General features: G+C 40.6%; 1 protein-coding gene across 1 annotated transcript; it reads right to left on the bottom strand.

Moving 5' to 3' along the window:
• Positions 1–3,547: 3,547 nt before the first annotated feature.
• On the bottom strand, positions 3,548–21,968 carry LOC311099185 (ras-related protein Rab-18-B-like). Its single transcript, XM_084139865.1, has 7 exons — positions 21,530–21,968; positions 13,483–13,538; positions 13,194–13,255; positions 7,329–7,401; positions 6,835–6,956; positions 6,547–6,613; positions 3,548–4,194 (listed from the first exon to the last, which is right to left on the bottom strand). Exons 1-7 carry the CDS (start codon positions 21,595–21,597, stop codon positions 4,022–4,024), a joined length of 621 nt encoding a protein of 206 aa, XP_083995991.1. The 5' UTR covers positions 21,598–21,968; the 3' UTR covers positions 3,548–4,021.
• Positions 21,969–22,012: the final 44 nt, after the last annotated feature.

Raw genomic sequence — 22,012 nt, 5'->3', positions numbered from 1 at the left:
TGCAGTCAGCATGCCAATTGCATGCTCCCTCAAAACTTGAGACATCTGTGGCATTGTGTTGTGTGACAAAACTGCACATTTTAGAGTGGCCTTTTATTGTCCTCACCACAAGGTGCACCTGTGTACTGATCATGCTGTTTAATCAGCTTCTTGATATGCCACACCTGTCAGGTGGATGGATTATCTTGGCAAAGGAGAAATACTCAGTAAAAGGGATGTAAACAAATTTGTGCACATGTTTCACCTCATGAAACATGGGACAACACTTTACATGTTGTGTTTATATTTTTTGTCAGTATAATCATTTTGTTGTCAACAGGTGGGATACATTGGTAACACCAACTGAGGAGCACACATCTGGATGTATAATAGTCTATGACATGACGTGTTTTCTTTGGGAGCACAGTGTGCGGTTATGAATGCCTATGTCAGCTGTTAAGAAGTTTTTATGGAGGGCCATAGGTCTACGTAAACTACCCAAGACAAAATGAAAGCATGTGGAAGTTCTGAACCCCACCCCACAATGCAGGACTCTCCTTCCCATCTCCCTTCATCTTGGTGATCTTATGGTAACCATAGTTAAGGCATGCAGATCTACTTGTCATGTCGAGCACTTGACATAGAGTTGAAGTCTGAAGTTTACATACACCTTAGCCAAATACATTTAAACTCAATTCCTGACATTTAATCCTAGTAAAAAATCCCTGTCTTAGGTCAGTTAGGATCACCACTTTCTTTTAAGAATGTGAAATGTCAGAATAATACTGGAGAGAATTATTTATTTCAGCTTTTATTTCCCACATCACATTCCCAGTGGGTCAGAAGTTTACATACACTCAATTAATATTTGGTAGCATTGCCTTTAAATTGTTTAACTTAGGTCAAACGTTTCGGGTAGCCTTCCACAAGCTTCCCACAATAAGTTGGGTGAATTTTGACCCATTCCTCCTGACAGAGCTGGTGTAACTGAGTCAGGTTTGTAGGCCTCCTTGCTCGCACACGCCTTTTCAGTTCTGCCCACAAATGTTCTATAGGATTGAGGTCAGGGTTTTGTGATGGCCACTCCAATACCTTGACTTTGTTGTCCTTAAGACATTTTGCCACAACTTTGGAAGTATGCTTGGGGTCATTGTCCATTTGGAATCCAAGATGGCGTAGCAGTGTGGTCGTGTATTGTGTTGTGTCCTCGTGTAAATAGCCTGTTTTTTTCTTTTTTTCGTATATATTTCTCTCTCTCACTTCCCATCCTTTACCAAATGTTTACCAAAAAAGACCAGTTCTTAAAGCCTTTAGCCGTATCCTTATTCTATTCATCCTCTGTTCCTCTGGTGATGTAGAGGTTAACACAGGCCCTGTAGCCCCCAGTATCCCTCCTACTCCCCAGGTGCTATCATTTGTTGACTTCTGTAACTGTAAAAGCCTTGGATTCTTGCATGTCAACATCAGAAGCCTCCTCCCCAAATTTGAGCTATTCACTGCGTTAGCACACTCTGCCAAACCTGATGTTCTAGCAGTTTCTGAATTCTGGCTTAGGAAGGCCACCAAAAATTCAGAAATGTCCATCCCGAATTACAACATTTTCCGTCTAGATAGAACTGCAAAAGGGGGCGGAGTTGCAATCTACTGTAGAGATAGCCTGCAGAGCTCTATCATACTATCCAGGTCTGTGCCCAAACAGTTTGAGCTTTTACTTCTAAAAATCCACCTTTCCAGAAATAAGTCTCTCACTGTTGCCGCTTGCTGCAACCCCCCCCCCATCTATCCTCAGAGTTCGTACTGCTTGGTGACCTAAACTGGGATATGCTTAACACCCCGGCCGTTCTACAATCTAAACTAGATGCCCTCAATCACACACAAATTATCAAGGAACCTACCAGGTACAATCCTAAATACGTAAACATGGGCACCCTCATAGATATCATCCTGACTAATTTACCCTCTAAATACACCTCCGCTGTCTTCTACCAGGATCTCAGCGATCATTGCCTCATTGCCTGCGTTCGTAATGGGTCCGCGGTCAAATGAACCCCCCTCATCACCTCACACAGTTTTTTCCTCTCCATCTTAAATAAGCATGCCCCATTCAGAAAATTCAGAACTAAGAACAGATATAGCCCCTGGTTCACACCAGACTTGACTGTCCTTGACCAGCACAAAAACATCCTGTGGCGTACTGCTCTTTGGTCTTGGCCATGGTGGAGAGTTTGGAATCTGATTGATTGATTGCTTCTGTGGACAGGTGTCATTTATACAGGTAACAAGCAGAGATTAGGAGCACTCCCTTTAAGAGTGTGCTCCTAATCTCAGCACGTTACCTGTATAAAAGACACCTGGGAGCCAGAAATCTTTCTGATTGAGAGGGGGTCAAATACTTATTTCCCTCATTAAAATGCAAATCAATTTATAACATTTTTGACATGCGTTTTTCTGGATTTTGTTGTTGTTATTCTGTCTCTCACTGTTCAAATAAACCTACCATTAAAATTATAGACTGATCATTTCTTTGTCAGTGGGCAAACGTACAAAATCATCAGGGGATCAAATACTTTTTTCCCCTCACTGTATATAGATTTTCTATTGTGTTACTGACTGTACGTTTTGTTTATTCCATATGTAACTCTGTGTTTGTTGTTTTTAAATCGCACTGCTTTGCTTTATCTTGGCCAGGTCGCAGTTGTAAATGAGAACTTGTTCTCAACTGGCTTACCTGGTTAAATAAAGGTGAAATAAAAAATTAATAAATAAAAATACCCATTTGCGACCAAGCGTTAACTTCCTGACTGATGTCTTGAGATGTTGCTTCAATATATCCACATAATTTTCCTTCCTCATGATGCCATCTATTTTGTGAAGTGCACCAGTCCCTCTTGCAGCAAAGCACCCCCACAGCATGATGCTGCCACCCCCGTGCTTCACGGTTGGGATGGTGTTCTTCGGCTTGCAAGCACCACCTTTTTCCTATTTTTCCTATTTATAGATACTTTTGTACCGGTTTCCTTCATCATCTCCACAAGGTCCTTTGCTGTTGTTCTGGGATTGATTTGCACTTTTCGCACCAAAGTACGTTCATCTCTAGGAGACAGGACGAGTCTCCTTCCTGAGCGGTATGACGGCTGCGTGGTCCCATGGTGTTTATACTTGCGTACTATTGTTTGTACAGATGAATGTGGTATCTTCAGGCGTTTGGAAATTGCTCCCAAGGGTGAACCAGACTTGTGGAGGTCTACCATTTTTTTCAAGCAAAGAGGCCCTGAGTTTGAAGGTAGGCCTTGAAATACATCCACAGGTACACCTCCAATTGACTCAAATAATGTCAATTAGCCTATCAGAAGCTTCTAAAGCCATGACATCATTTCTGGAATTTTCCAAGCTGTTTAATGGCACAGTCAACTTAGTGTATGTAAACTTCTGACCCACTGGAATTGTGATATAGTGAATTATAAGTGAAATAATCTGTCTGTAAACAATTGTTGGAAAAATTACTTGTGTCATGCACAAAGTAGATGTCCTAACCGACTTGCCAAAACTATAATTTGTTAACAAGAAATTGTGGTTGAAAAACGAATTTTAATGACTCCAACCGAAGTGTACTTAAACTTCCGACATCAACTGTAAATAGCAAAGCTATTTTTGGTATAACTTGGTAGGTATTTGACATGATGCAGTGATTATATTTTAACTTGATGTATGTAACATACTGTATTGCATAAACATGTAGAAAACATTCAATATTATATTGTAGAGAGGAAATTCAACATTTCACCATGTGTTCAACAAGACGTACATGTGAGTTGGTGTGGTTAACAACCCATGATAGTTAAAACCCTGTACTTCCTTACCATTATCTTTTATACGTGATTAATACCAACCATACTTTGAACATGCCATAATGCACTGTGATAACTGACTAATGGTACAGGAAGTGTGTAAGTCCTTTTGACCAAGACCGACAGTATTATCCTCTTGATATCCTCAGTTTCTGGTTTCCAGTATGCCGTTTGGGTTTTGGGTCAGTTCTGGTTTATGGAATGGAGCAGTATCCTCCACAGCCCCCCAGCCTGCGCTGCTGCTGGTCCCCCATTTGGACGCCCCGAGGCTGGGTGTCACTTTCCCAAAGCCCTGGGGTCTGGAGGATCTTCTCCACCAGCTCCTCGAAGGCACACTGGACACCGTCCCGCGTTTTAGCACTGGCCTCTGCCAGGGTGGGAGGGCACATTAGTATGGTATTAATGTAAGGGGATGCACCAACGCAAACTCACTAAACAATTTCTGGTTTGTTTCAAATAAATGGGAGCAAAAATGCATTATTTCATTTTTTTCTTCATTTTTGAGAAATATTTATGAACGCACATCACCGAGATTTTGACGCAACAAGATCTGTGCATGACAAGCATAATGACATCGGACTGGGATGGATTTTATTCTCCCAGAGTGATGTCTAAAGGTATATTTTTTTAGTCTGTTGATTTTCTGAGAATGATGATCTTGATATGGGTAATTTAGATTGAGTTGTGTAGACAAAAATGCAGGCCAACGTAACACATTCAGCGTTCAGAAAATATGTGTAGCCTACATGGCACATCTAAGAAAGGCCTCTTTTCCATGAACCTTTTTCCAAAACCCTTAATTTAGTCATTCTTCAGAAATGTTATAACCTAATTCCAAAAAAGGAGGTGACCAGAGCTAGGAAATATAAATGTATGTAGACATGGGTTTGATAGTTGACCACAGATTTGCGATCGTAATGCAATTCTCCTGGAAGGGCTGCATCCTTTAGTGGGGTTCTGACAGTGGAGATTACAAAAGTCAAAGTAGAGTAACAGGGTGGCATCTGTGCAAAAATTAATGAGTCTGCACACTGATGTATGCCCGTCTGCAGAAAGTCTTACTGTTTCTTGATTAAATTAAAATCTTTATGTACAGTGCATTTGGTAAGTATTCAGACCCCTTGACTTTCTCCACATTTTGTTAAGTTACAGCCTTATTCTAAAATGGATTAAATAGTTTTTTCCCCCTCAATTTACACACAATACCCCATAATGACAAAGCAAAAATTATAAAAACCAGAAATCACATTTACATAAGTATTCAGACCCTTTACTCAGTACTTTGTGAAGCACCTTTAGCAGTGATTACAGCCACAAGTCTTCTTGGGTATGACGCTACAAGCTTGGCACACCTGTATTTTGTGGAGTTTCTCCCATTCTTCTCTGCAGATCCTCTCAAGCTCTGACAGGTTGGAGGGGGAGCGTCGCTGCACATCTATTTTCAGGTCTCTCCAGAGATGTTCGATCGAGTTCAAGTCCGGGCTCTAGCTGGGCCACTCAAGGATATTCAGAGACTTGTCCCGAAGCCACTCCTGCGTTGTTTTGGCTGTGTGCTTAGGGTCATTGTCCTGTTGGAAGGTGACCCTTCGCCCCAGTCTGAGGTCCTGAGCGCTCTGGAGCAGGTTTTCATCAAGGATCTATCTGTAATTTGCTCCGTTGATCTTTCCCTCAATCCTGACTAGTCTCCCAGTCCCTGCCGCTGAAAAACATCCCCACAGCATGATGCTGCCACCACCATGGTTCACCGTAGGGATGGGGCCAGGTTTCCTCCAGACGTGACCCTTGGCATTCAGGCCAAAGAGTTCAATCTTGGTTTCATCAGACCAGAGAATCTTGTTTCTCATGATCAGAGTCCTTTAGGTGCATTTTGGCAAACTCCAAGCGGGCTGTAATGTGCCTTTTACTGAGGAGTGCCTTCCGTCTGGCCACTCTACCATAAAGGCCTGATTGGTGGAGTGCTGCAGAGATGGTTGTCCTTCTGGAAGGTTCTCCCATCTCCACAGAGGAACTCTGGAGCTCTGTCAGAGTGGCCATCGGGTTCTTGGTCACCTGCCTGACCAAGGCCCTTCTCCCCCGATTGCTCAGTTTGGCCGGGCGGCCAGCTCTTGGAAGAGCTTGTTGGTTCCAAACTTCTTCCATTTAAGAATGATGGAGGCCACTGTGTTCTTGGGGACCTTCAATGCTGCAGAATTTTTTTGGTACCCTTCCCCAGATCTGTGCCTTGACACAATCCTGTCTCGGAGCTCTACGGACAATTCCTTCGACCTCATGGCTTGGTTTTTGCTCTGACATGCACTGTCAACTGTGGGACCTTATATAGACAGGTGTGTGCCTTTCCAAATCTTGTCCAATCAATTGAATTTACCACAGGTGGACTCCAATCAAGTTGTAGAAACATCTCAAGGATGATCAATGGAAATTTGTTTCTTTTTTTTAATACATTTGCAAAAATGTATAAAAACCTATTTTCACTTCGTAATTATGGGGTATTGTGTGTAGATTGATGAGGATTTTTCTAAAAAATGTTTTAAATAATGCTGTAACGTAACAAAATGTGGAAAAAGGGAAGGGGTCTGAATACTTTCCGAATGCACTGTATATATTTTTACTGAAGAAGTAGGCCTTTAGCATAGTCCCTGGATCACTTTGTTTGAAATTTCAGTATCCTGGTTCATTTACTCATAGATGCCCAGCTATATCACTAAGATGAAGAACTTACCAATAAAAAGCATGGAGTGTTTCCTTGCGAATTTAAGGCCTTCGTTTCTGTCAACTTCACGGTTTTCCTGAAACAAAAACAGTATTGTTAAATTTAACAACAATGGGTTCACATAACAGGTGTTAGCCTGTCTGACAACATAATAAAACCATCTATTATCTTAGTATGTGGAACGTTTAATACCATCAGCTATAATTTGAGCAACACAAAACTTTACTGAATGATGTGATCATCTTCCGAAAACCTCTTCATAAAGTATCTTGATACATGATGCACTGGGACACCCACCTCCTTATCAATCTTGTTCCCGACCAGCATTTTGACGAGGTCGTTCCGTGTGCAGTATGTCTCCAGTTCGTTCAGCCAGTTCTCCAGCTTCGTGAACGTGACCCGTTTAGTGACATCGTACACTAACAACAAAATAAAGGAGGTTAACTGTGTTTCTGTACCTCATCCATATCTACAACTAAGATGTGTTATAGCAGGGGGGTACTCGAATCAAAGTATGGCGGTCCACAGTACTAGAGGTCCAGATTTGAGAATGTGGCTTGTATGGAGTACAATTTCCAACTGAGGCCATGTTGACTTATTTGGCAACTCATTTCGAGTAGGAGTGCTGGATCTACGATGATCGGTTTTGTCATTTAGATCACCATGAATAAGATTCTATGGACAGGAGGAACCTGATCCTAGATCAGCACTCCTACTTTGAGAGGCTTGGTACATAGGGCCAGAGAGTTGATGTAGACCCCCATTGGCCGTGAGATAAACAAAACACTCACCCAGTATGACTCCCTGTGCACCACGGTAGTAGCTGGGCGTCAGGGTCCTGAACCTCTCCTGTCCTGCTGTGTCCTGACAGGTCCAAGATAGTCAACAATAATGATCAATGAGAGAAAGCAGTGGGCTAACCTTCAGCATTTAACACAGGTACTGTAAACCAGGCTAGCATCAAGAGGAACTAACTTGGCAGGAAGTATCAATAAGCAGCATTATGGAGCTATAACATGACCATGAATCACAATCATCAAATTCTGCGGAGACTATGAAGAGCTACACATCTATTCAATACGTAAACAAGTAAACTTCCCAAGTCCTACTAGGGCCGTGGATTTCACTTTGGGAAGCCAACCTTCTGCTATGATATACAATTGAAGTCGGAAGTTTACATACACCAAATACATTTAAACTCAGTTTTTCACAATTCCTGACATTTAATCCTAGTAAAAATTCCCTGTCTTAGGTCAGTTAGGATCACCACTTTATTTTAAGAATGTGAAATGTCAGAATAATAGTAGAGAATTATTTATTTAAGCTTTTATTTACTTCATCACATTCCCAGTGGGCCAGAAGTTTACATACACTCAATTAGTATTTGGTAACATTGCCTTCTACAAGCTTCCCACAATAAGTTGGGTGAATTTTGGCCCATTCCTCCTGACAGAGCTGGTGTAATTGAGTCAGGTTTGTAGGCCTCCTTGCTCGCACACGCTTTTTCAGTTCTGCCCACAAATGTTCTATAGGATTGAGGTCAGGGCTTTGTGATGGCCACTCCAATACCTTGACTTTGTTGTCCTTAAGCCATTTTGCCACAACTTTGGAAGTATGCTTGGGGTCATTGTCCATTTGGAAGACCCATTTGCGACCAAGCTTTAACTTCTTCACTGATGTCTTGAGATGTTGCTTCAATAGATCCTTCCTCATGATGCCATCTATTTTGTGAAGTGCACCAGTCCCTCCTGCAGCAAAGTACCCCCACAGCATGATGCTGCCACCCCCGTGCTTCACGGTTGGGTTGTTGTTCTGGGATTGATTTGCACTTTTCGCACCAAAGTACGTTCATCTCTAGGAGACAGAACGCGTCTCCTTCCTGAGCGGTATGAAGGCTGCGTCTTCCCATGGAGTTTATACTTGCGTACTATTGTTTGTACAGATGAACGTGGTACCTTCAGGCGTTTGGAAATTGCTCCCAATGATGAACCAGACTTGTGAAGGTCTACAATTTTATTTCTGAAGTCTTGGCTGATTTCTTTTGATTTTCCCATGATGTCAAGCAAAGAGGCACTGAGTTTGAAGGTAGGCCTTGAAATACATCCACAGGTACACCTCCAATTGACTCAAATGATGCCAATTAGCCTATCAGAAGCTTCTAAAGCCATTACATAATTTTCTGGAATTTTCCAAGCTGTTTAAAGGCACAGTCAACTTGGTGTATGTAAACTTCTGACCAACTGGAATTGTGATACAGTGAATTATAAGTGAAATAATCTGTCTGTAAACAATTGTTGGAAAAATTACTTGTGTCATGCACAAAGTAGATGTCCAAATCGACTTGCCAAAACTATAGTTTGTTAACAAGAAATGTGTGGAGTGGTTGAAAAACGAGTTTTAATGACTCCAACCTAAAGTGTATGTAAACTTCTGACTTCAACTGTATACCCATTTATTATTGAAGAATATAACTTAGAAATGCCTCATGAACTTAGTTCAACTGTCATACCCCATCAGGACCCAAAATATAAGCTTGTTTTACTCCATTGTTTGTAAACAGTGTAATTGTAAAAAAATACTGTTTAGCCTCAAAACAAGATTTAAACGGTAATGGAAACACTTGGCTTTAGAACACCAGCTAACTTGAAATTGACATTTTTGAAGAAAAAAAAATGGTTTTATAACTAATCATGTTATTTTACACATTTTGCCATGAGGCTTGAGAGAAAATATTGTTTTAAAGCTCAGGGATTCTTGAAAGACGGGACAATCTCAAATATTTGTCTTAATATTAACAACATGTGAAATATATACTGAATGTATCAAACATTAGGATCACCTGCTCTTTCCATGACAGAGTGACCAGGTGAATGCTATGATCTTTCATTGATGTCACTTGTTAAATCCACTTCAAAATCAGTGTAGATGAAGGGGAGGGGAAAGGTTAAAGAAGGATTTTTAAGTATCGAAACAATTGAGACATGGATTGTGTATGTGTGCCATTCAGAGGGTGAATGAGCAAGACAAAAGATTTAAGTGCCTTTGAACGGGGTATGATAGTAGGTGCCAGGTGCACCAGTTTGAGTGTGTCAAGAACTGCAATGGTGCTGGGTTTTTCATGCTTAACAGTTTCCTGTATGTATTAAGAATGGTCCACCACCCAAAGGACATCCAGCCAACTTGACACAACTGTGAGAAGCATTAGAATCAACATGGGCCAGCATCCCTGTTGAACACTTTACACCTTGTAGAGTCGATGCACAGATGAATTGAGGCTGTTCTGATGGCAAAAAGGGGGTACAACTCAACATTAGGAAGGTCTTCCTAACATTTTGTAAACTCAGTGTATATTTTGATAGACCAAAGTATAAGCTATGACACCATTTAAAGGAACAACCTAATTTGTTTGATTTTCATAAAATGCAAATAACTGGATTTATGTAAACTCCATCAGACACCATAAAATGTATTTCATTTTTATAAAAAAAAGAAAGTCCAACAAGTGTTTAAAGGCCTTGATTGTTTAATACTAACAGATTATTCAAATATGCAATACAAATCTACAAACTTCTTTTTATTTAGTTTTATAGCACTATTAAATGCTCCAGGGCTAATTTCATTAGCATTTTGGCATGTTTTTCTAGATTTAGAACATAAAACATTTACAGTGCCTTCAGAAAGTATTCATCCTGGATTAAATAAAAAAAATGTCCTCACCCATCTACACACACACAATACTAATAATGACAAAGTGAAAATGTTTTTAGAAATCTCATTTACCTACAGTACCAGTCAAAAGTTTGGACACACCTACTCATTCAAGGGTTTTTCTTTATTTTTAATATTTTCTACATTGTAGAATAATAGTGAAGACATCAAAATGATGAAATAACACATATGGAATCATGTAGTAACCAGGAAAGTGTTAAACAAATCAAAATATATTTGAGATTCTTCAAAGTAGCCACCCTTTGCCTTGGCATTCTCTCAACCAGCTTCATGAGGAATGCTCTTTAAGTCTTTAAGTAGTTCCCATATATGCTGAGCACTTTTTGGCTGCTTTTCCTTCACTCTGCAGTCCAACTCATCCCAAACCATCTCAATTGGGTTGAGGTCGGGTGATTGTGGAGGCCAGGTCATCTGATGCAGCACTCCATCACTCTCCTTCTTGGTTATTTCATAGTTTTGATGTCTTCACTATTATTCTACAATGTAGAAAATAGTAAAAAATAAAGAAAAACCCTTGAATGAGTAGGTGTCCAAACCTTTGACAGGTACTGTATATTTCTGTATTTAATTTTCAACAAATTTGCCAAAATTTCTAAAAACATGATTTCACTTTGTCATTATGGGGTATTATGTGTAGATGGGTGAGAGAAAAAAAAACAAATTTCATCCATTTAGAATTCAGGCTGTATCAACAAAATGTAGAATAAGTCTAGGGGTATGAATACTTTCTGAAGGCACTGTAAGTAGTTAGCTAGCTAGCTAGCTAATAAGTACTGTAGCTACCTAACTATATGGGGATAATACATTTTACTGGTAAAATAGCAATCCTGCAGCAGCCTTCTCTTCTGATTGGCTGGCTAGCTAGTTTCATATCTAATCACTAGCCAGATCACTTTAGCTAGGTCTAGCTAATACCTAACGACAAATGCTCTTCAAGTTGTCAATATTAGTATTTTATTTTGTACAGTTATCAATTAAAACATTTACATAAAAAAAGAGAAAAGCTAAATAAAGTAGGCTAGCTAGCTGATTGTCTACTCGGCTTGTTATAAAAAATTTATTTTACATCTTATCCGTTGGAAAAAAATACTCTAAAAAGTACATATTATAATTGCCAACATAAAAATGAAATGGTATACTGTTTCTTACCTTAATTTTGTTGTCCTGATCTTAATGACAGAGATGTGAAAGTTGTGAGAAACCTTTCAGGTCCACTAGAGGTGAGGCGCCTCCCGGTGGCAGCATTCACTTTTTTCTCCGCGTCAAAACTCACAATTTCCTCATTCCTACCAATGACGTATTGGCGTCAGTCATTACTATGGCAATTCAAGATGCCGCTACCCATACCTCTAATAAACATTGTTCAAGATCAAAATAATTAAAATAGAGGAGTTTCTATGTTATAAGCGCATGTTTAGTATTAGTGGATTGAATACATCTCTTTGCTCAGCTTTACTTCCTTAAGCGTTTCCATTCCCCTTTAAACTATAATTTGTACATCATAGATCAGTGGTTCCCAAACTGTGGGGCATGCGAGGGATCGGCAGAGGCAGCACGGGTCCCCCCCCCCCCAAAAAAAAAAAAAACTGTGCTCTTGAAAGTTGTAATAGTAGAATGACAAGGTGCATTTTCGAAATTGGGTAGTGCATCATCAGTTTTCCTCGTCATGTCAGTCATTGCATACCTTTAGAACTTGTCAGAAACGTCCAGATCAACAAGCCCATGTCAGCTAACATTTTTTTAACTATGTTGTTTAGCCCATATATTTTGTTGTAATGTTTGAGTCACTCACATATCACATGAATACACATTAGACATGGCAAAATGTATAGAATTGCAAGAAAATTTGCTTTCAAAACGGCAACATTTTCTCTGCACCCTGTGAAGAATTTGTAGAATTGCAGGAAATAAGCTTTAAACCTGCAAAATGTTCTCTCCGATAACTAGAGGGGTGTGAACAGTTTGTGTCATGAACAGTGCTTATGCGCATAGAAATAGAGAAAGTAGAAAGCAGATTATTCAGTCGACATTTCTATTGGTCCTAGACTATGGCTACATCATCTAAATGAAAGCAGCTGCCACAATAAAGCCGTTAGATGCAGTTTGTCATAGCGCATTGCGCTTTTTTATGGGCGACAATTTTAGTACCCATCACTTCATTCTCTACCAGAAACTTGGTTGGCCCTCTGATGTCATTTATAAAGCCATTTTACAAAAAGTCCCACTGTACCTAACATCTTTACTAAACTTTAGACATACGAGTTACCACACCCGGTCTCAGGGATGGTTAACTCTGGACTTTCCTTTGGTGTCTACCGAGTTAGGTAAATAAGCTTTTGGTTTTCTTGAACCTTATTTGTGGAACAATCTTGAAAATGTCATGTTTTGGTGCCTCTAGGGCAATTCAGAAAGCTGATTGAGGACCTTATTACTGATTAATGTGTTTGTTTTTTATGGCCATGTTGTTCTTTCTGCTTGCATTTTGTATTTATATTGATGTGTGTATTTATGTGATTCAGGGCTCATCTGTAAAAGAGACCTTGGTCTCAGTATGACTCCCTGATAAAAGAAAGGTTAAATACAAATAAAATAAATAGACAAGGTGTGTGTGTGTGTGTGTGTGGGGGGGGGGGCGCGGGATGTTCCCCAATACTGGAAGGTGGGCCTCTGAGTGAAAAGGTTTGGGAACCCCTGTAGATGGTCAGTCCTTGTATCCATAGCTCTGTCTATGATTTTGAGAGTGGTTACATTTCTCCATCCCAATTCCTCAGCTGTTTACCAAAACAGTGGCGGGGTAACGGCTTTGCTGTTGTTTGAACTGAAGATAGTCCCTTTAAGAAAGTGAAATTCCTGATGTTCACTTCACAGATTACTTTGGCCACACCTAAAATAATCAATCCACTTACATTGACAGAGATTAGACTTACCCAAATAGCAAGCTTGGCTCTGTTCCCATCCACTGCAATTGTTTTTACTTTAAAGTCCACACCTGCATCAACAAGAGAGCGGAAGATGCAGACTCAGAGGAACCATTGGTTTTCAATTGTTGACCCATAAAAATTAATAGCTTAATGTGTGACATAAAAATATTCCAGTATCTCATAGGCCTAGCAACTGTGTCAAAAGGACTGTTAGAGTTGGAATTCTGTGTTTTCCCTCCACATTAACAGTGCACTGGGGCATACTCCTTTGATGATGGAGCTCCTTTAGACTTACCTATGGTTGCTGCTAGCTCTTGGTCAAAAGTATCGTCTGTGAATCTCAGGAGAAGACTGTTTGGGGACAGACGCATGGGAATACCATATCAGTGAGCAGACATTGTAACACTGACACTCCATACGTGAATTCTTTGTACTAGTAGGGAGGGTGATTACACAGGCTGCTGTGCAGTCACTATGGAAACTGCGCTCTAGAGCGTCCGGTTAAATCGTGCATAAGAGCAACTATCTTGATGGTTAAACTAGTGAGAAATCTGTGATTATTGTAAAAAGCTGTGTTTGCTTCATTTACTATCATTCTAAATTAAAATGTCATCATTTTTTCCATATTTAATTATTTTATATTACACTACTTTACTTGATGTGTAAAGCATGTTACTACATTACACAAGCTGACGTTTTGACCACATCGAATTGGTGGGGAATTACACATCCTTTTCAGATTGGTGATGTTAGTATAAAAGTTCATAGTCAACACAATGACAAGATCGATTGCTTAAAACAGATCAATATCTTTGGTTTTCTGCTGTTGATTTTGTCATACGGGCTGGGGGTGCCAGGACTGAGAACTCTTGACATTTTCTCATTAAAATGGCACGGATAGTTCGGGGCGGTCTCTCTATAAAAGTCATTGACCACACACACCAATACATGGATTTGACAGTTAAACTATCACTCAAATAGCAGCCAACTGTTGTCACTGTTGATATCCTATGCCGGGTCGTGATTCGTTAAAATTACAAAGCAACTGATTTGTTTCCTTCCCTGTTTTGGCAGCCTCCCAAAACTTCCATCTGACATTCTAGAATTTAGATGACTTTCTGTGATATAGGGCTGTCCCAGACAACAACAAAAAATGTTTTCATATGCACATTTTCGTGGAACTGTTTCATTTCATTTATAATAACGTCTTCGTATCTCAAAATGATTGTCAAGTGGTTAAATCAAAACTCAACTAATGGAAATGACAAACCTAAAAAGTAACTTTATTGCCATCTATGTAAAAATAGCCTATAAAGCCAACAAATTAAAACATTGCAGTCTGCAGGTAGAAAATATCCTGATAAAAATAAATCTCCTATAAATCACATTGGCTATGCAAGGCCTGTCTGCGACGAACTTGAAACATTGTATCAACTTGAAGCTCATGCTCGCAAACTTGCAACATTACATTTACATTTTAGTCATTTAGCAGACACTCTTATCCAGAGCGACTTACAGTTAGTGAGTGCATACATTATTTTTTGTTATTTTTTTCATACTGGCCCCCCGTGGGAATCGAACCCACTACCCTGGCGTTGCAAACGCCATGCTCTACCAACAGAGCTACATCCCTGCCGGCCAATCCCTCCCCTACCCTGGACGACGCTGGGCCAATTGTGCGCCAGCCCATGGGTCTCCCGGTCGCGGCCGGCTACGACAGAGCCTGGATTCGAACCAGGATCTCTAGTGGCACAGCTAGCTGCGATGCAGTGCCTTAGACCAAATATTATGGGCCCTCAGAGTTTCATGCACAAGAGAGCTCGGGACAGACACAGCTGTAGGCTATTTGCGCAAGGGATAAGAAGTAATCAGGTAGGCCTATTTTACGGTGTTTCCACTGGATCAGAGCATTACATTTTTCCCTTTCACGCTGAGTGGTTATCAAAAGGGAGAGAGCTGGTAAGATTTTTCAAATACATTGAGGAACTAAGGTCATCCTCAGTGGATGTAAAAACAGACTTCATTTGATTGCTGTTTGAGGTGAAGAAAACATTACTTTGAGAAGCTCCGCAGCTCATTAGCGGTGGTGCGTTAAGCCAATCAGAAATACTATCAGATCCCCAAATGGGCACATTGATATGCCTACATTTGCTCGCAGGCCAGGTAGCCTATAGGCTTACTTCTATGCGTAATCAGATGCGCGTCTTTACTCAACATTGACAGGAGCGCTCAAAACAAAAGACAATGACTAAATTGACAAAACTCGTAAATGGAATGAAATAAACCAAAACTTGTTTCTCACAAGTGTAGCATCGGTTGTGCGCTCTGCAAACAACGTGTCCACTCCGACAATGAGAACGTTAAGACTGGAATAATATTACATTCAATGCATTAACAGACATTACCATAACCAAACAAACATTGTAGATTAGAAATTATAGAAATTAATGTTAAATGTACTAGCGGTGATATACACTACCAGTCAAAAGTTTGGACACACCTACTCATTCAATTTGTATTTATTTTTTACATTGTAGAATAATAGTGAAGACATCAAAACTATGAAATAAAACATGTAATCATGTAGTAAACAAAAAGTGTTAAACATATATTTGAGATTCTTCAAATAGCCACACTTTGCCTTGATGACAGCTTTGCACACTCTTCGCATTCACTCAACCAGCTTCACCTGGAATGCTTTTGCAGTCTTGAAGGAGTTCCCACATATGCTGAGCACTTGTTGGCTGCTTTTCCTTCACTCTGCCGTCCGACTCATCCCAAACCATCTCAATTGGGTTGAGGTCGGGGGATTGTGGAGGCCAGGTCATCTGATGCAGCACTCCATCACTCTCCTTCTTGGTAAAATAGCCCTTACACAGCCTGGAGGTGTGTTGGGTCATTGTCCTGTTGAAAAACAAATGATAGTCTCACTAAGTCAAAACAAGCGTATCGCTGCAGAATGCTGTGGTAGCCATGCTGGTTAAGTGTGCCTTGAATTCTAAATAAATCACAGACAGTGTCACCAGCAAAGCACCCCCACACCATAACCCCACCTCCTCCATGCTTCACGGTGGGAATGCACATGCGGAGATCTTCTGTTCACCCACACAGCGTCTCACAAAGACACGGCGGTTGGAACCAAAAATCTCAAATTTGGACTCCAGACCAAAGGACAAATTTCGACCGGTCTAATGTCCATTGCTCGTGTTGCTCATCATAGCGCTTGATGGTTTTTGCGACTGCACTTGAAGAAACTTTAAAAGTTCTTGAAATGTTCGGTATTGACTGACCTTCATTCCTTAAAGTAATGATGGGACTGTCGTTTCTCTTGGTTTATTTGAGCTGTTCTTGCCATAGTATGGACTTGGTATTTTACCAAATAGGGCTAACTTCTGTATACCCTCCTTACCTTGTCACAACACAACTGATTGGCTCAAACGCATTAAGAAGGAAAGGATTCCACAAATTAACCTTCAAGAAGGCACACCTGTTAATTGAAATGCATTCCAGGTGACTACCTCATGAAGTTGGTTGAGAGAATGCCAAGAGTGTGCTAAGCTGTCATCAAGGCAAAGGGTGGCTATTTGAAGAATCTCAAATATAATATATATTTTGTATATTTGTTGAACACTTTTTTGGTTACTACATGATTCCATATGTGTTATTTCATAGTTTTGATGTCTTCACTATTATTCTACGATGTAGAAAATAGTACAAATAAAGAAAAACCCTGGAATGAGTTGGTGTGTCCAAACTTTTGACTGGTACTGTAGGTAATGGGGAATTGATAGACTAACAATCAAACGCAAACAATTCACACAAGTCATGAAACAATGAATGTGCACAAATTGGCGGGAGAGAGCGCATTATGGAGAGAGATGTGCATTGTGCAGCCACACTCCCCTTCTTGGACTGTGCCATCCCTATGGCCTTTGCAATGGATTAGTTCACTGAGATGGGCGCGAATAAGACAGGTGTCTCATGTGCCATAAATATACATCTATGCTACTGCTCGACAACAACAAAAAAATGTGCGGTCTACAAACAGCCTATCGACCAAACAATCGACCAGTCGACTAATTGGGGTCAGCCCTACAGTGACATAAAAAATTATTCTCCGATTCAGTGTGGCCTTTCAACAGTGCATTCAACCTGACAGTGTTATTTTCAACTTATCTTTAAAGAATGTCAATGTAACTTTCAACATTCATTTCCAATGGTATTCTACTTAATTAGGTCAAAACCAGGCCCCCAGTGTCCGTTCTGGAGCGTGAAGTCACGAGCTCTACTGGTCGGCTACTGCGGTGCCAAATGCCCTGGTTTGCATTAGAAATCCTACGTAAATTACGATCCCCAGAACGGCCCCAAACATTTTTTTACACGTCTTAAATTAGTTTATGATGATCAAGTTCGATCCCCACAGTGAATTATTTTAAAGTTCACTCCAAATCCAGATATTTACACTGGACCACTTACTGACACAGACCAATTCCATAAATTCCTTTGAAGGGCTGCTCTTACTGGGGAGTGCAAATGTGACTCGTTTCAGGAAACTACAGCCATTTGAACTTAAACATTTGTTTTAAAAATGTGTTTTTTGGCATAAATGCCTTCTGGAACATGTGAACTTTCATGTGCCTTAATAACAAACTTGTATGCCATCTGTAAATTGTTAAATTACGAGCCTAGTTGGTTTAGCCATGGGAAAAAACAGGAACCTTCCCGCTAGCCATGATTGGCTGAGATAATGAGTTAGCTGGACATGCCAAGGAATGAGTTCGGATTGGTCTGCCATGTAGCACGCTTCTGTCTATAACATGAGCTAGTCAGTATGTGTAGGTAATCCTTTCTAACGTGGCTTTTTTGAAAGATATCACATAGTAGAACTGCAAAAGTGTTGCTCTCCACTCTCTGGAGGACAGAGTTTTGAAATCAGTGGAATGCCCGGTGGAATTAGAGTATAATACCTAAGGAGATGGAGAAAATGCTGCCGTTTGATGGCAAATATGCAGAGGGAGTCGAAAAGAGAACACACAGAAGGCTGTTGTATAAAACACCTGTCTCCGGATTACATCTTCAAACTAAGGGCAACCATGGCATCCAGAGGGAGAAGCGTCCATCCATGTATACAGGTAAGATAGTCTAGCTACATTTTCCAGATATTACACGTTTCTAATTTTGTCAGAAAGTCATTTTCATTTCAAGTTAAAGCATACTGTTAGCTAACGTTACATGTATGATCTGTGTAGTAATATTATTCGTATCGCAGAGCCATTTGCATTGCTTGTTATAGCCTAATGTTAGCTAGCTAGATAACATTGAACCTGGTTGGTTAGTTACCTGCAGATTCATGCAGGGTAGTAACGTTATGAGTTGGGATTATGGTTCATTGTTTAGCTAGCTAAATGTCTAAACAAAAAAGTCTCCACTATGCAAGTAACCATTTCAATAGAATGTTCATGATGTCACTGTGACAACTGTCGATAGACGTAGCTGGTAAATTCACTCTGGCTATCTACTCCGATTTCAGAGCACCCTTGTCTGAGTGTGCCATAGCGCAGAATAACTGACAAATTTACGAACGCTCAACATCCGTTGAATATGGCCAGTGTCAGTAAATGTTGGAAAATAATCTGAATTAAATTGTTGCCAGCAGCACAGTTACAGTCACCAACGCTCTGGATAACATTAAAAACAGCCTAACCAGCTCTGCTAGGCCGAGTAAACTGGTTAGCGTGAGCTGTTCTCTCATTTGTTTCTGGAAGTAGCTAGCAAGCTAGCCAATGTTAAGCCAGTTAGCTTGGGTGCTTGACTGCTGTTGTTAGGATCAGATTGCTTGGATCAACCCTACTCCTCGGCTAGAGTGTCCAGTGTGCACTCTGAACGCTCCGAACAGACAATCTGACAACGCTCTGAGTTTACGAACGCCCAGAGCACACTCTGGCACTCCAGATTGAATTTACGAATACACCCGTAGTATAAACCAGCCTTTAGTGTTGAAATCTTAGGTTGTTTAGTAGATGGCCTCATATGTGAATCCTTAAAGGATGGGTGGGGCTACGGCTTAAGAGGGTGTGAACGATGCTGAATGGGTGTAGACAAAGAAGAGGTCTCCAGTAGGTTTACCAATACATTCAAGGGCCATTTTCTCAAGTGAGGTTACAAGTTTATCAAGTTTCAAAGCAGAATCACTTTCCCATTGTTCCTCAACTGTAGTGTATGATACCATTTTCTAGCTCTGAGTCTCTACTTTTATCCAATGTAAAAAACACCATTTCAAATGTTGCTACATAATACCGAATCGAACCGGTCTGTCACAAATATGGCTGACTGTGCCTTCAAAGCCTCTCAATGGCCAATACATAGCATCAGCAATCCAGGGTTCCAGGGTCATTAATATTCATGAGTGTCGACATAGAACCCTTCAGGTGATTGGTTGAGCCTTACATTTACATTTTACATTTTAGTCATTTAGCAGACGCTCTTATCCAGAGCGACTTCTTGAGTGCGTGATGTCACTGAGCCCTTACCAAACATGGCGGACAATTTCTCTCGCCTCGAATCTGAAACCAGTAGTAACCACCAACTTCAATGACAGCTAACATAAAATTTTAATATGAATTTGACATTCTCGCGCCCCAATAACATGGTCACCAAGGAGGGCCTGATTCATATCAGCCGTTTTCTTATAAAACAGCTCAGCTAGCATGTGAAATTAGCTAACGTTAGCGAGACTCGGGAGCTCATGGGGACATAGGCTTCAGGAGCCAGAGTTAGATATGATTCCACCATGGGCAACAACAACTGGCTACTAGTTCGTATTCAGCTAAATATGTTTAACTCATAGCTAGTTTATCCAGTGACCACCACATTTAGAAGGATAGCTACTGACTGAAATGTAGCTGGCTAGCTCGCATGCTGGCTCACACTGGCCATGTAGTAGCCAACTAGCTAATCGTGGACGCCAGAAGACATAGCTATCTAGACTTGGGAGCTCATGGGCACACAGGCTACATTAGCCAACTGGTTAGACATGATTACACCTAGTATAGCACTAACTAGTCATGGAGGCATGACATTCTTTGATACATTTAAGTTAACTTGCTCATATCAAGCAATACATACCAGACCTTGTGTGGAAAGGTAAAAATAACAATTAGTGGGCTCGTTTATTGAATGATCATACAGTGAAACTAAAAATAGATTGGTAGCTAGCTGGTGAGCCTAATTATTTCCCAATTAAATTGGTTGATCAAGCTGAAGCTGGGCCACATTCAGCTGAAAAACGTTCTCGAACGTTGCAGATAGAAATACCATGAATAGAGCGGACGTGATTCCTTACTCTACATGTCAGAGGCGCATATTTGTTCAACATAGAATATTTATATCTGAACTTCGAAAACGTTGCGTCCTGCTGAACGCGCCCCTGGGTTTCCCAAGTTCTTCGGTCGGTACTAACCACGTCACACACTCAAGAATGTTCAACCAATTACCTGACTGGTTCGATGTCAAGTCTCATGAATATTCATGTCATTGGCTAGTACTAAATAATTTACATTACATTTTACATTTTAGTCATTTAGCAGACGCTCTTATCCAGAGCGACTTACAGTTAGTGAATACATATATATATATATATATATATATATATATTTTTTTTTCAAACTGGTCCCCCGTGGGAATCGAACCCACAACCCTGGCGTTGCAAACGCCATGCTCTATCAACTGAGCTACACCCCTGCCGGCCATTCCCTCCCCTACCCTGGACAACGCTAGGCCAATTGTGCGCCGCCCCATGGGTCTCCCGGTCACGGCCGGCTGCGACAGAGCCTGGATTCGAACCAGGATCTCTAGTGGCACAGCTAGCACTGCGATGCAGTGCCTTAGACCACTGCGCCACTGAGGAGACTAAATAACATTAGCTAGCCAGCTAGGTTCTCCAGCTAGAAGGATAAGTGGTTAGCAGTATAACAACGATTTTTTAAAACTATGAATAGGAGCTGGCCACACTAGCTAGGGCTGGGGTGGGCTGCTTGCCACACAACACCAGTACCAGATAGCTTTCCGACAACTAAGACAAACAAAGCAACTGTAACAAGTAGCTAGCTAGGTATTTACCAGCTAATATTTCAATAACCAACAAGTAAGATGATAAAAAGTAAATCAGCAAACCAAGTGTGGGAAACTGTTTTTATTCCCAATTGTAACAAAGGAATTTAGCTGGTTAGCCAGATAACGTTAACTACTTAACGTTAGCTACCTATCAAGCTTGTAAGCAACAACACCCCTGCAATGTTAACTACGTATGTTAATTAGCAAAACTTCAAAACAAAGACACTTACCTTGACTTTCCGACACCACTCTCACCTATTATCAATATTTTCAAAGTTGTCAACACCTCGTCATCCATATTAATTTTGTTTTATTCAGCTGTCAGAGTTTTCTGTGGCGTTTGTCTGATGTTGACAGTGTAAACTATTAGCACAGAGTTTCTAAACCCAGAGACACAACATTGCGAGACTTCCGGGAACGCTTGCGAAGCAGACAAGTGTTTGAGAAGTCAATGGGAAACGTAAAGAATTCTTCCTTTGTTGTTAATTTTCTCAACCTAGATTCGAGCAAATGTCTTAAGTAGTTGAACATGTTATTACTCGAACCTCGTGAAAGTGACAAACTGACATGTTTAGATTTTTGTAAAAAAAAAACACTTTATAGCGAAGGAGTGCCTTTTGATTTGTTGGCCTGCACTAGCGCAGTTCGGCGCGAAACGATAGTTAGACTGATTACGTGATTCTGTGCATGCGCTTTAGCTAGCCAACTTCACT

This window comes from Coregonus lavaretus, assembly GCF_964263955.1.
Source record: "Coregonus lavaretus genome assembly, chromosome: 23".
Lineage (NCBI taxonomy): Eukaryota > Metazoa > Chordata > Actinopteri > Salmoniformes > Salmonidae > Coregonus > Coregonus lavaretus.
This window is presented reverse-complemented; position numbering and strand designations above follow the sequence as displayed.

Bases quoted from the DNA above. Each gene is read 5' to 3' on its own strand.
- LOC311099185 (XM_084139865.1), bottom strand. From the start codon at position 21,597: ATGGATGACGAGGTGTTGACAACTTTGAAAATATTGATAATAGGTGAG. The intron at 13,539-21,529 runs GTAAGTGTCTTT...GTCCCCAAACAG, and splicing joins AGTGGTGTCGGAAAGTCAAG to TCTTCTCCTGAGATTCACAG. The intron at 6,614-6,834 runs GTGGGTGTCCCA...TTTTTGTTTCAG, and splicing joins GGAACAAGATTGATAAGGAG to GAAAACCGTGAAGTTGACAG.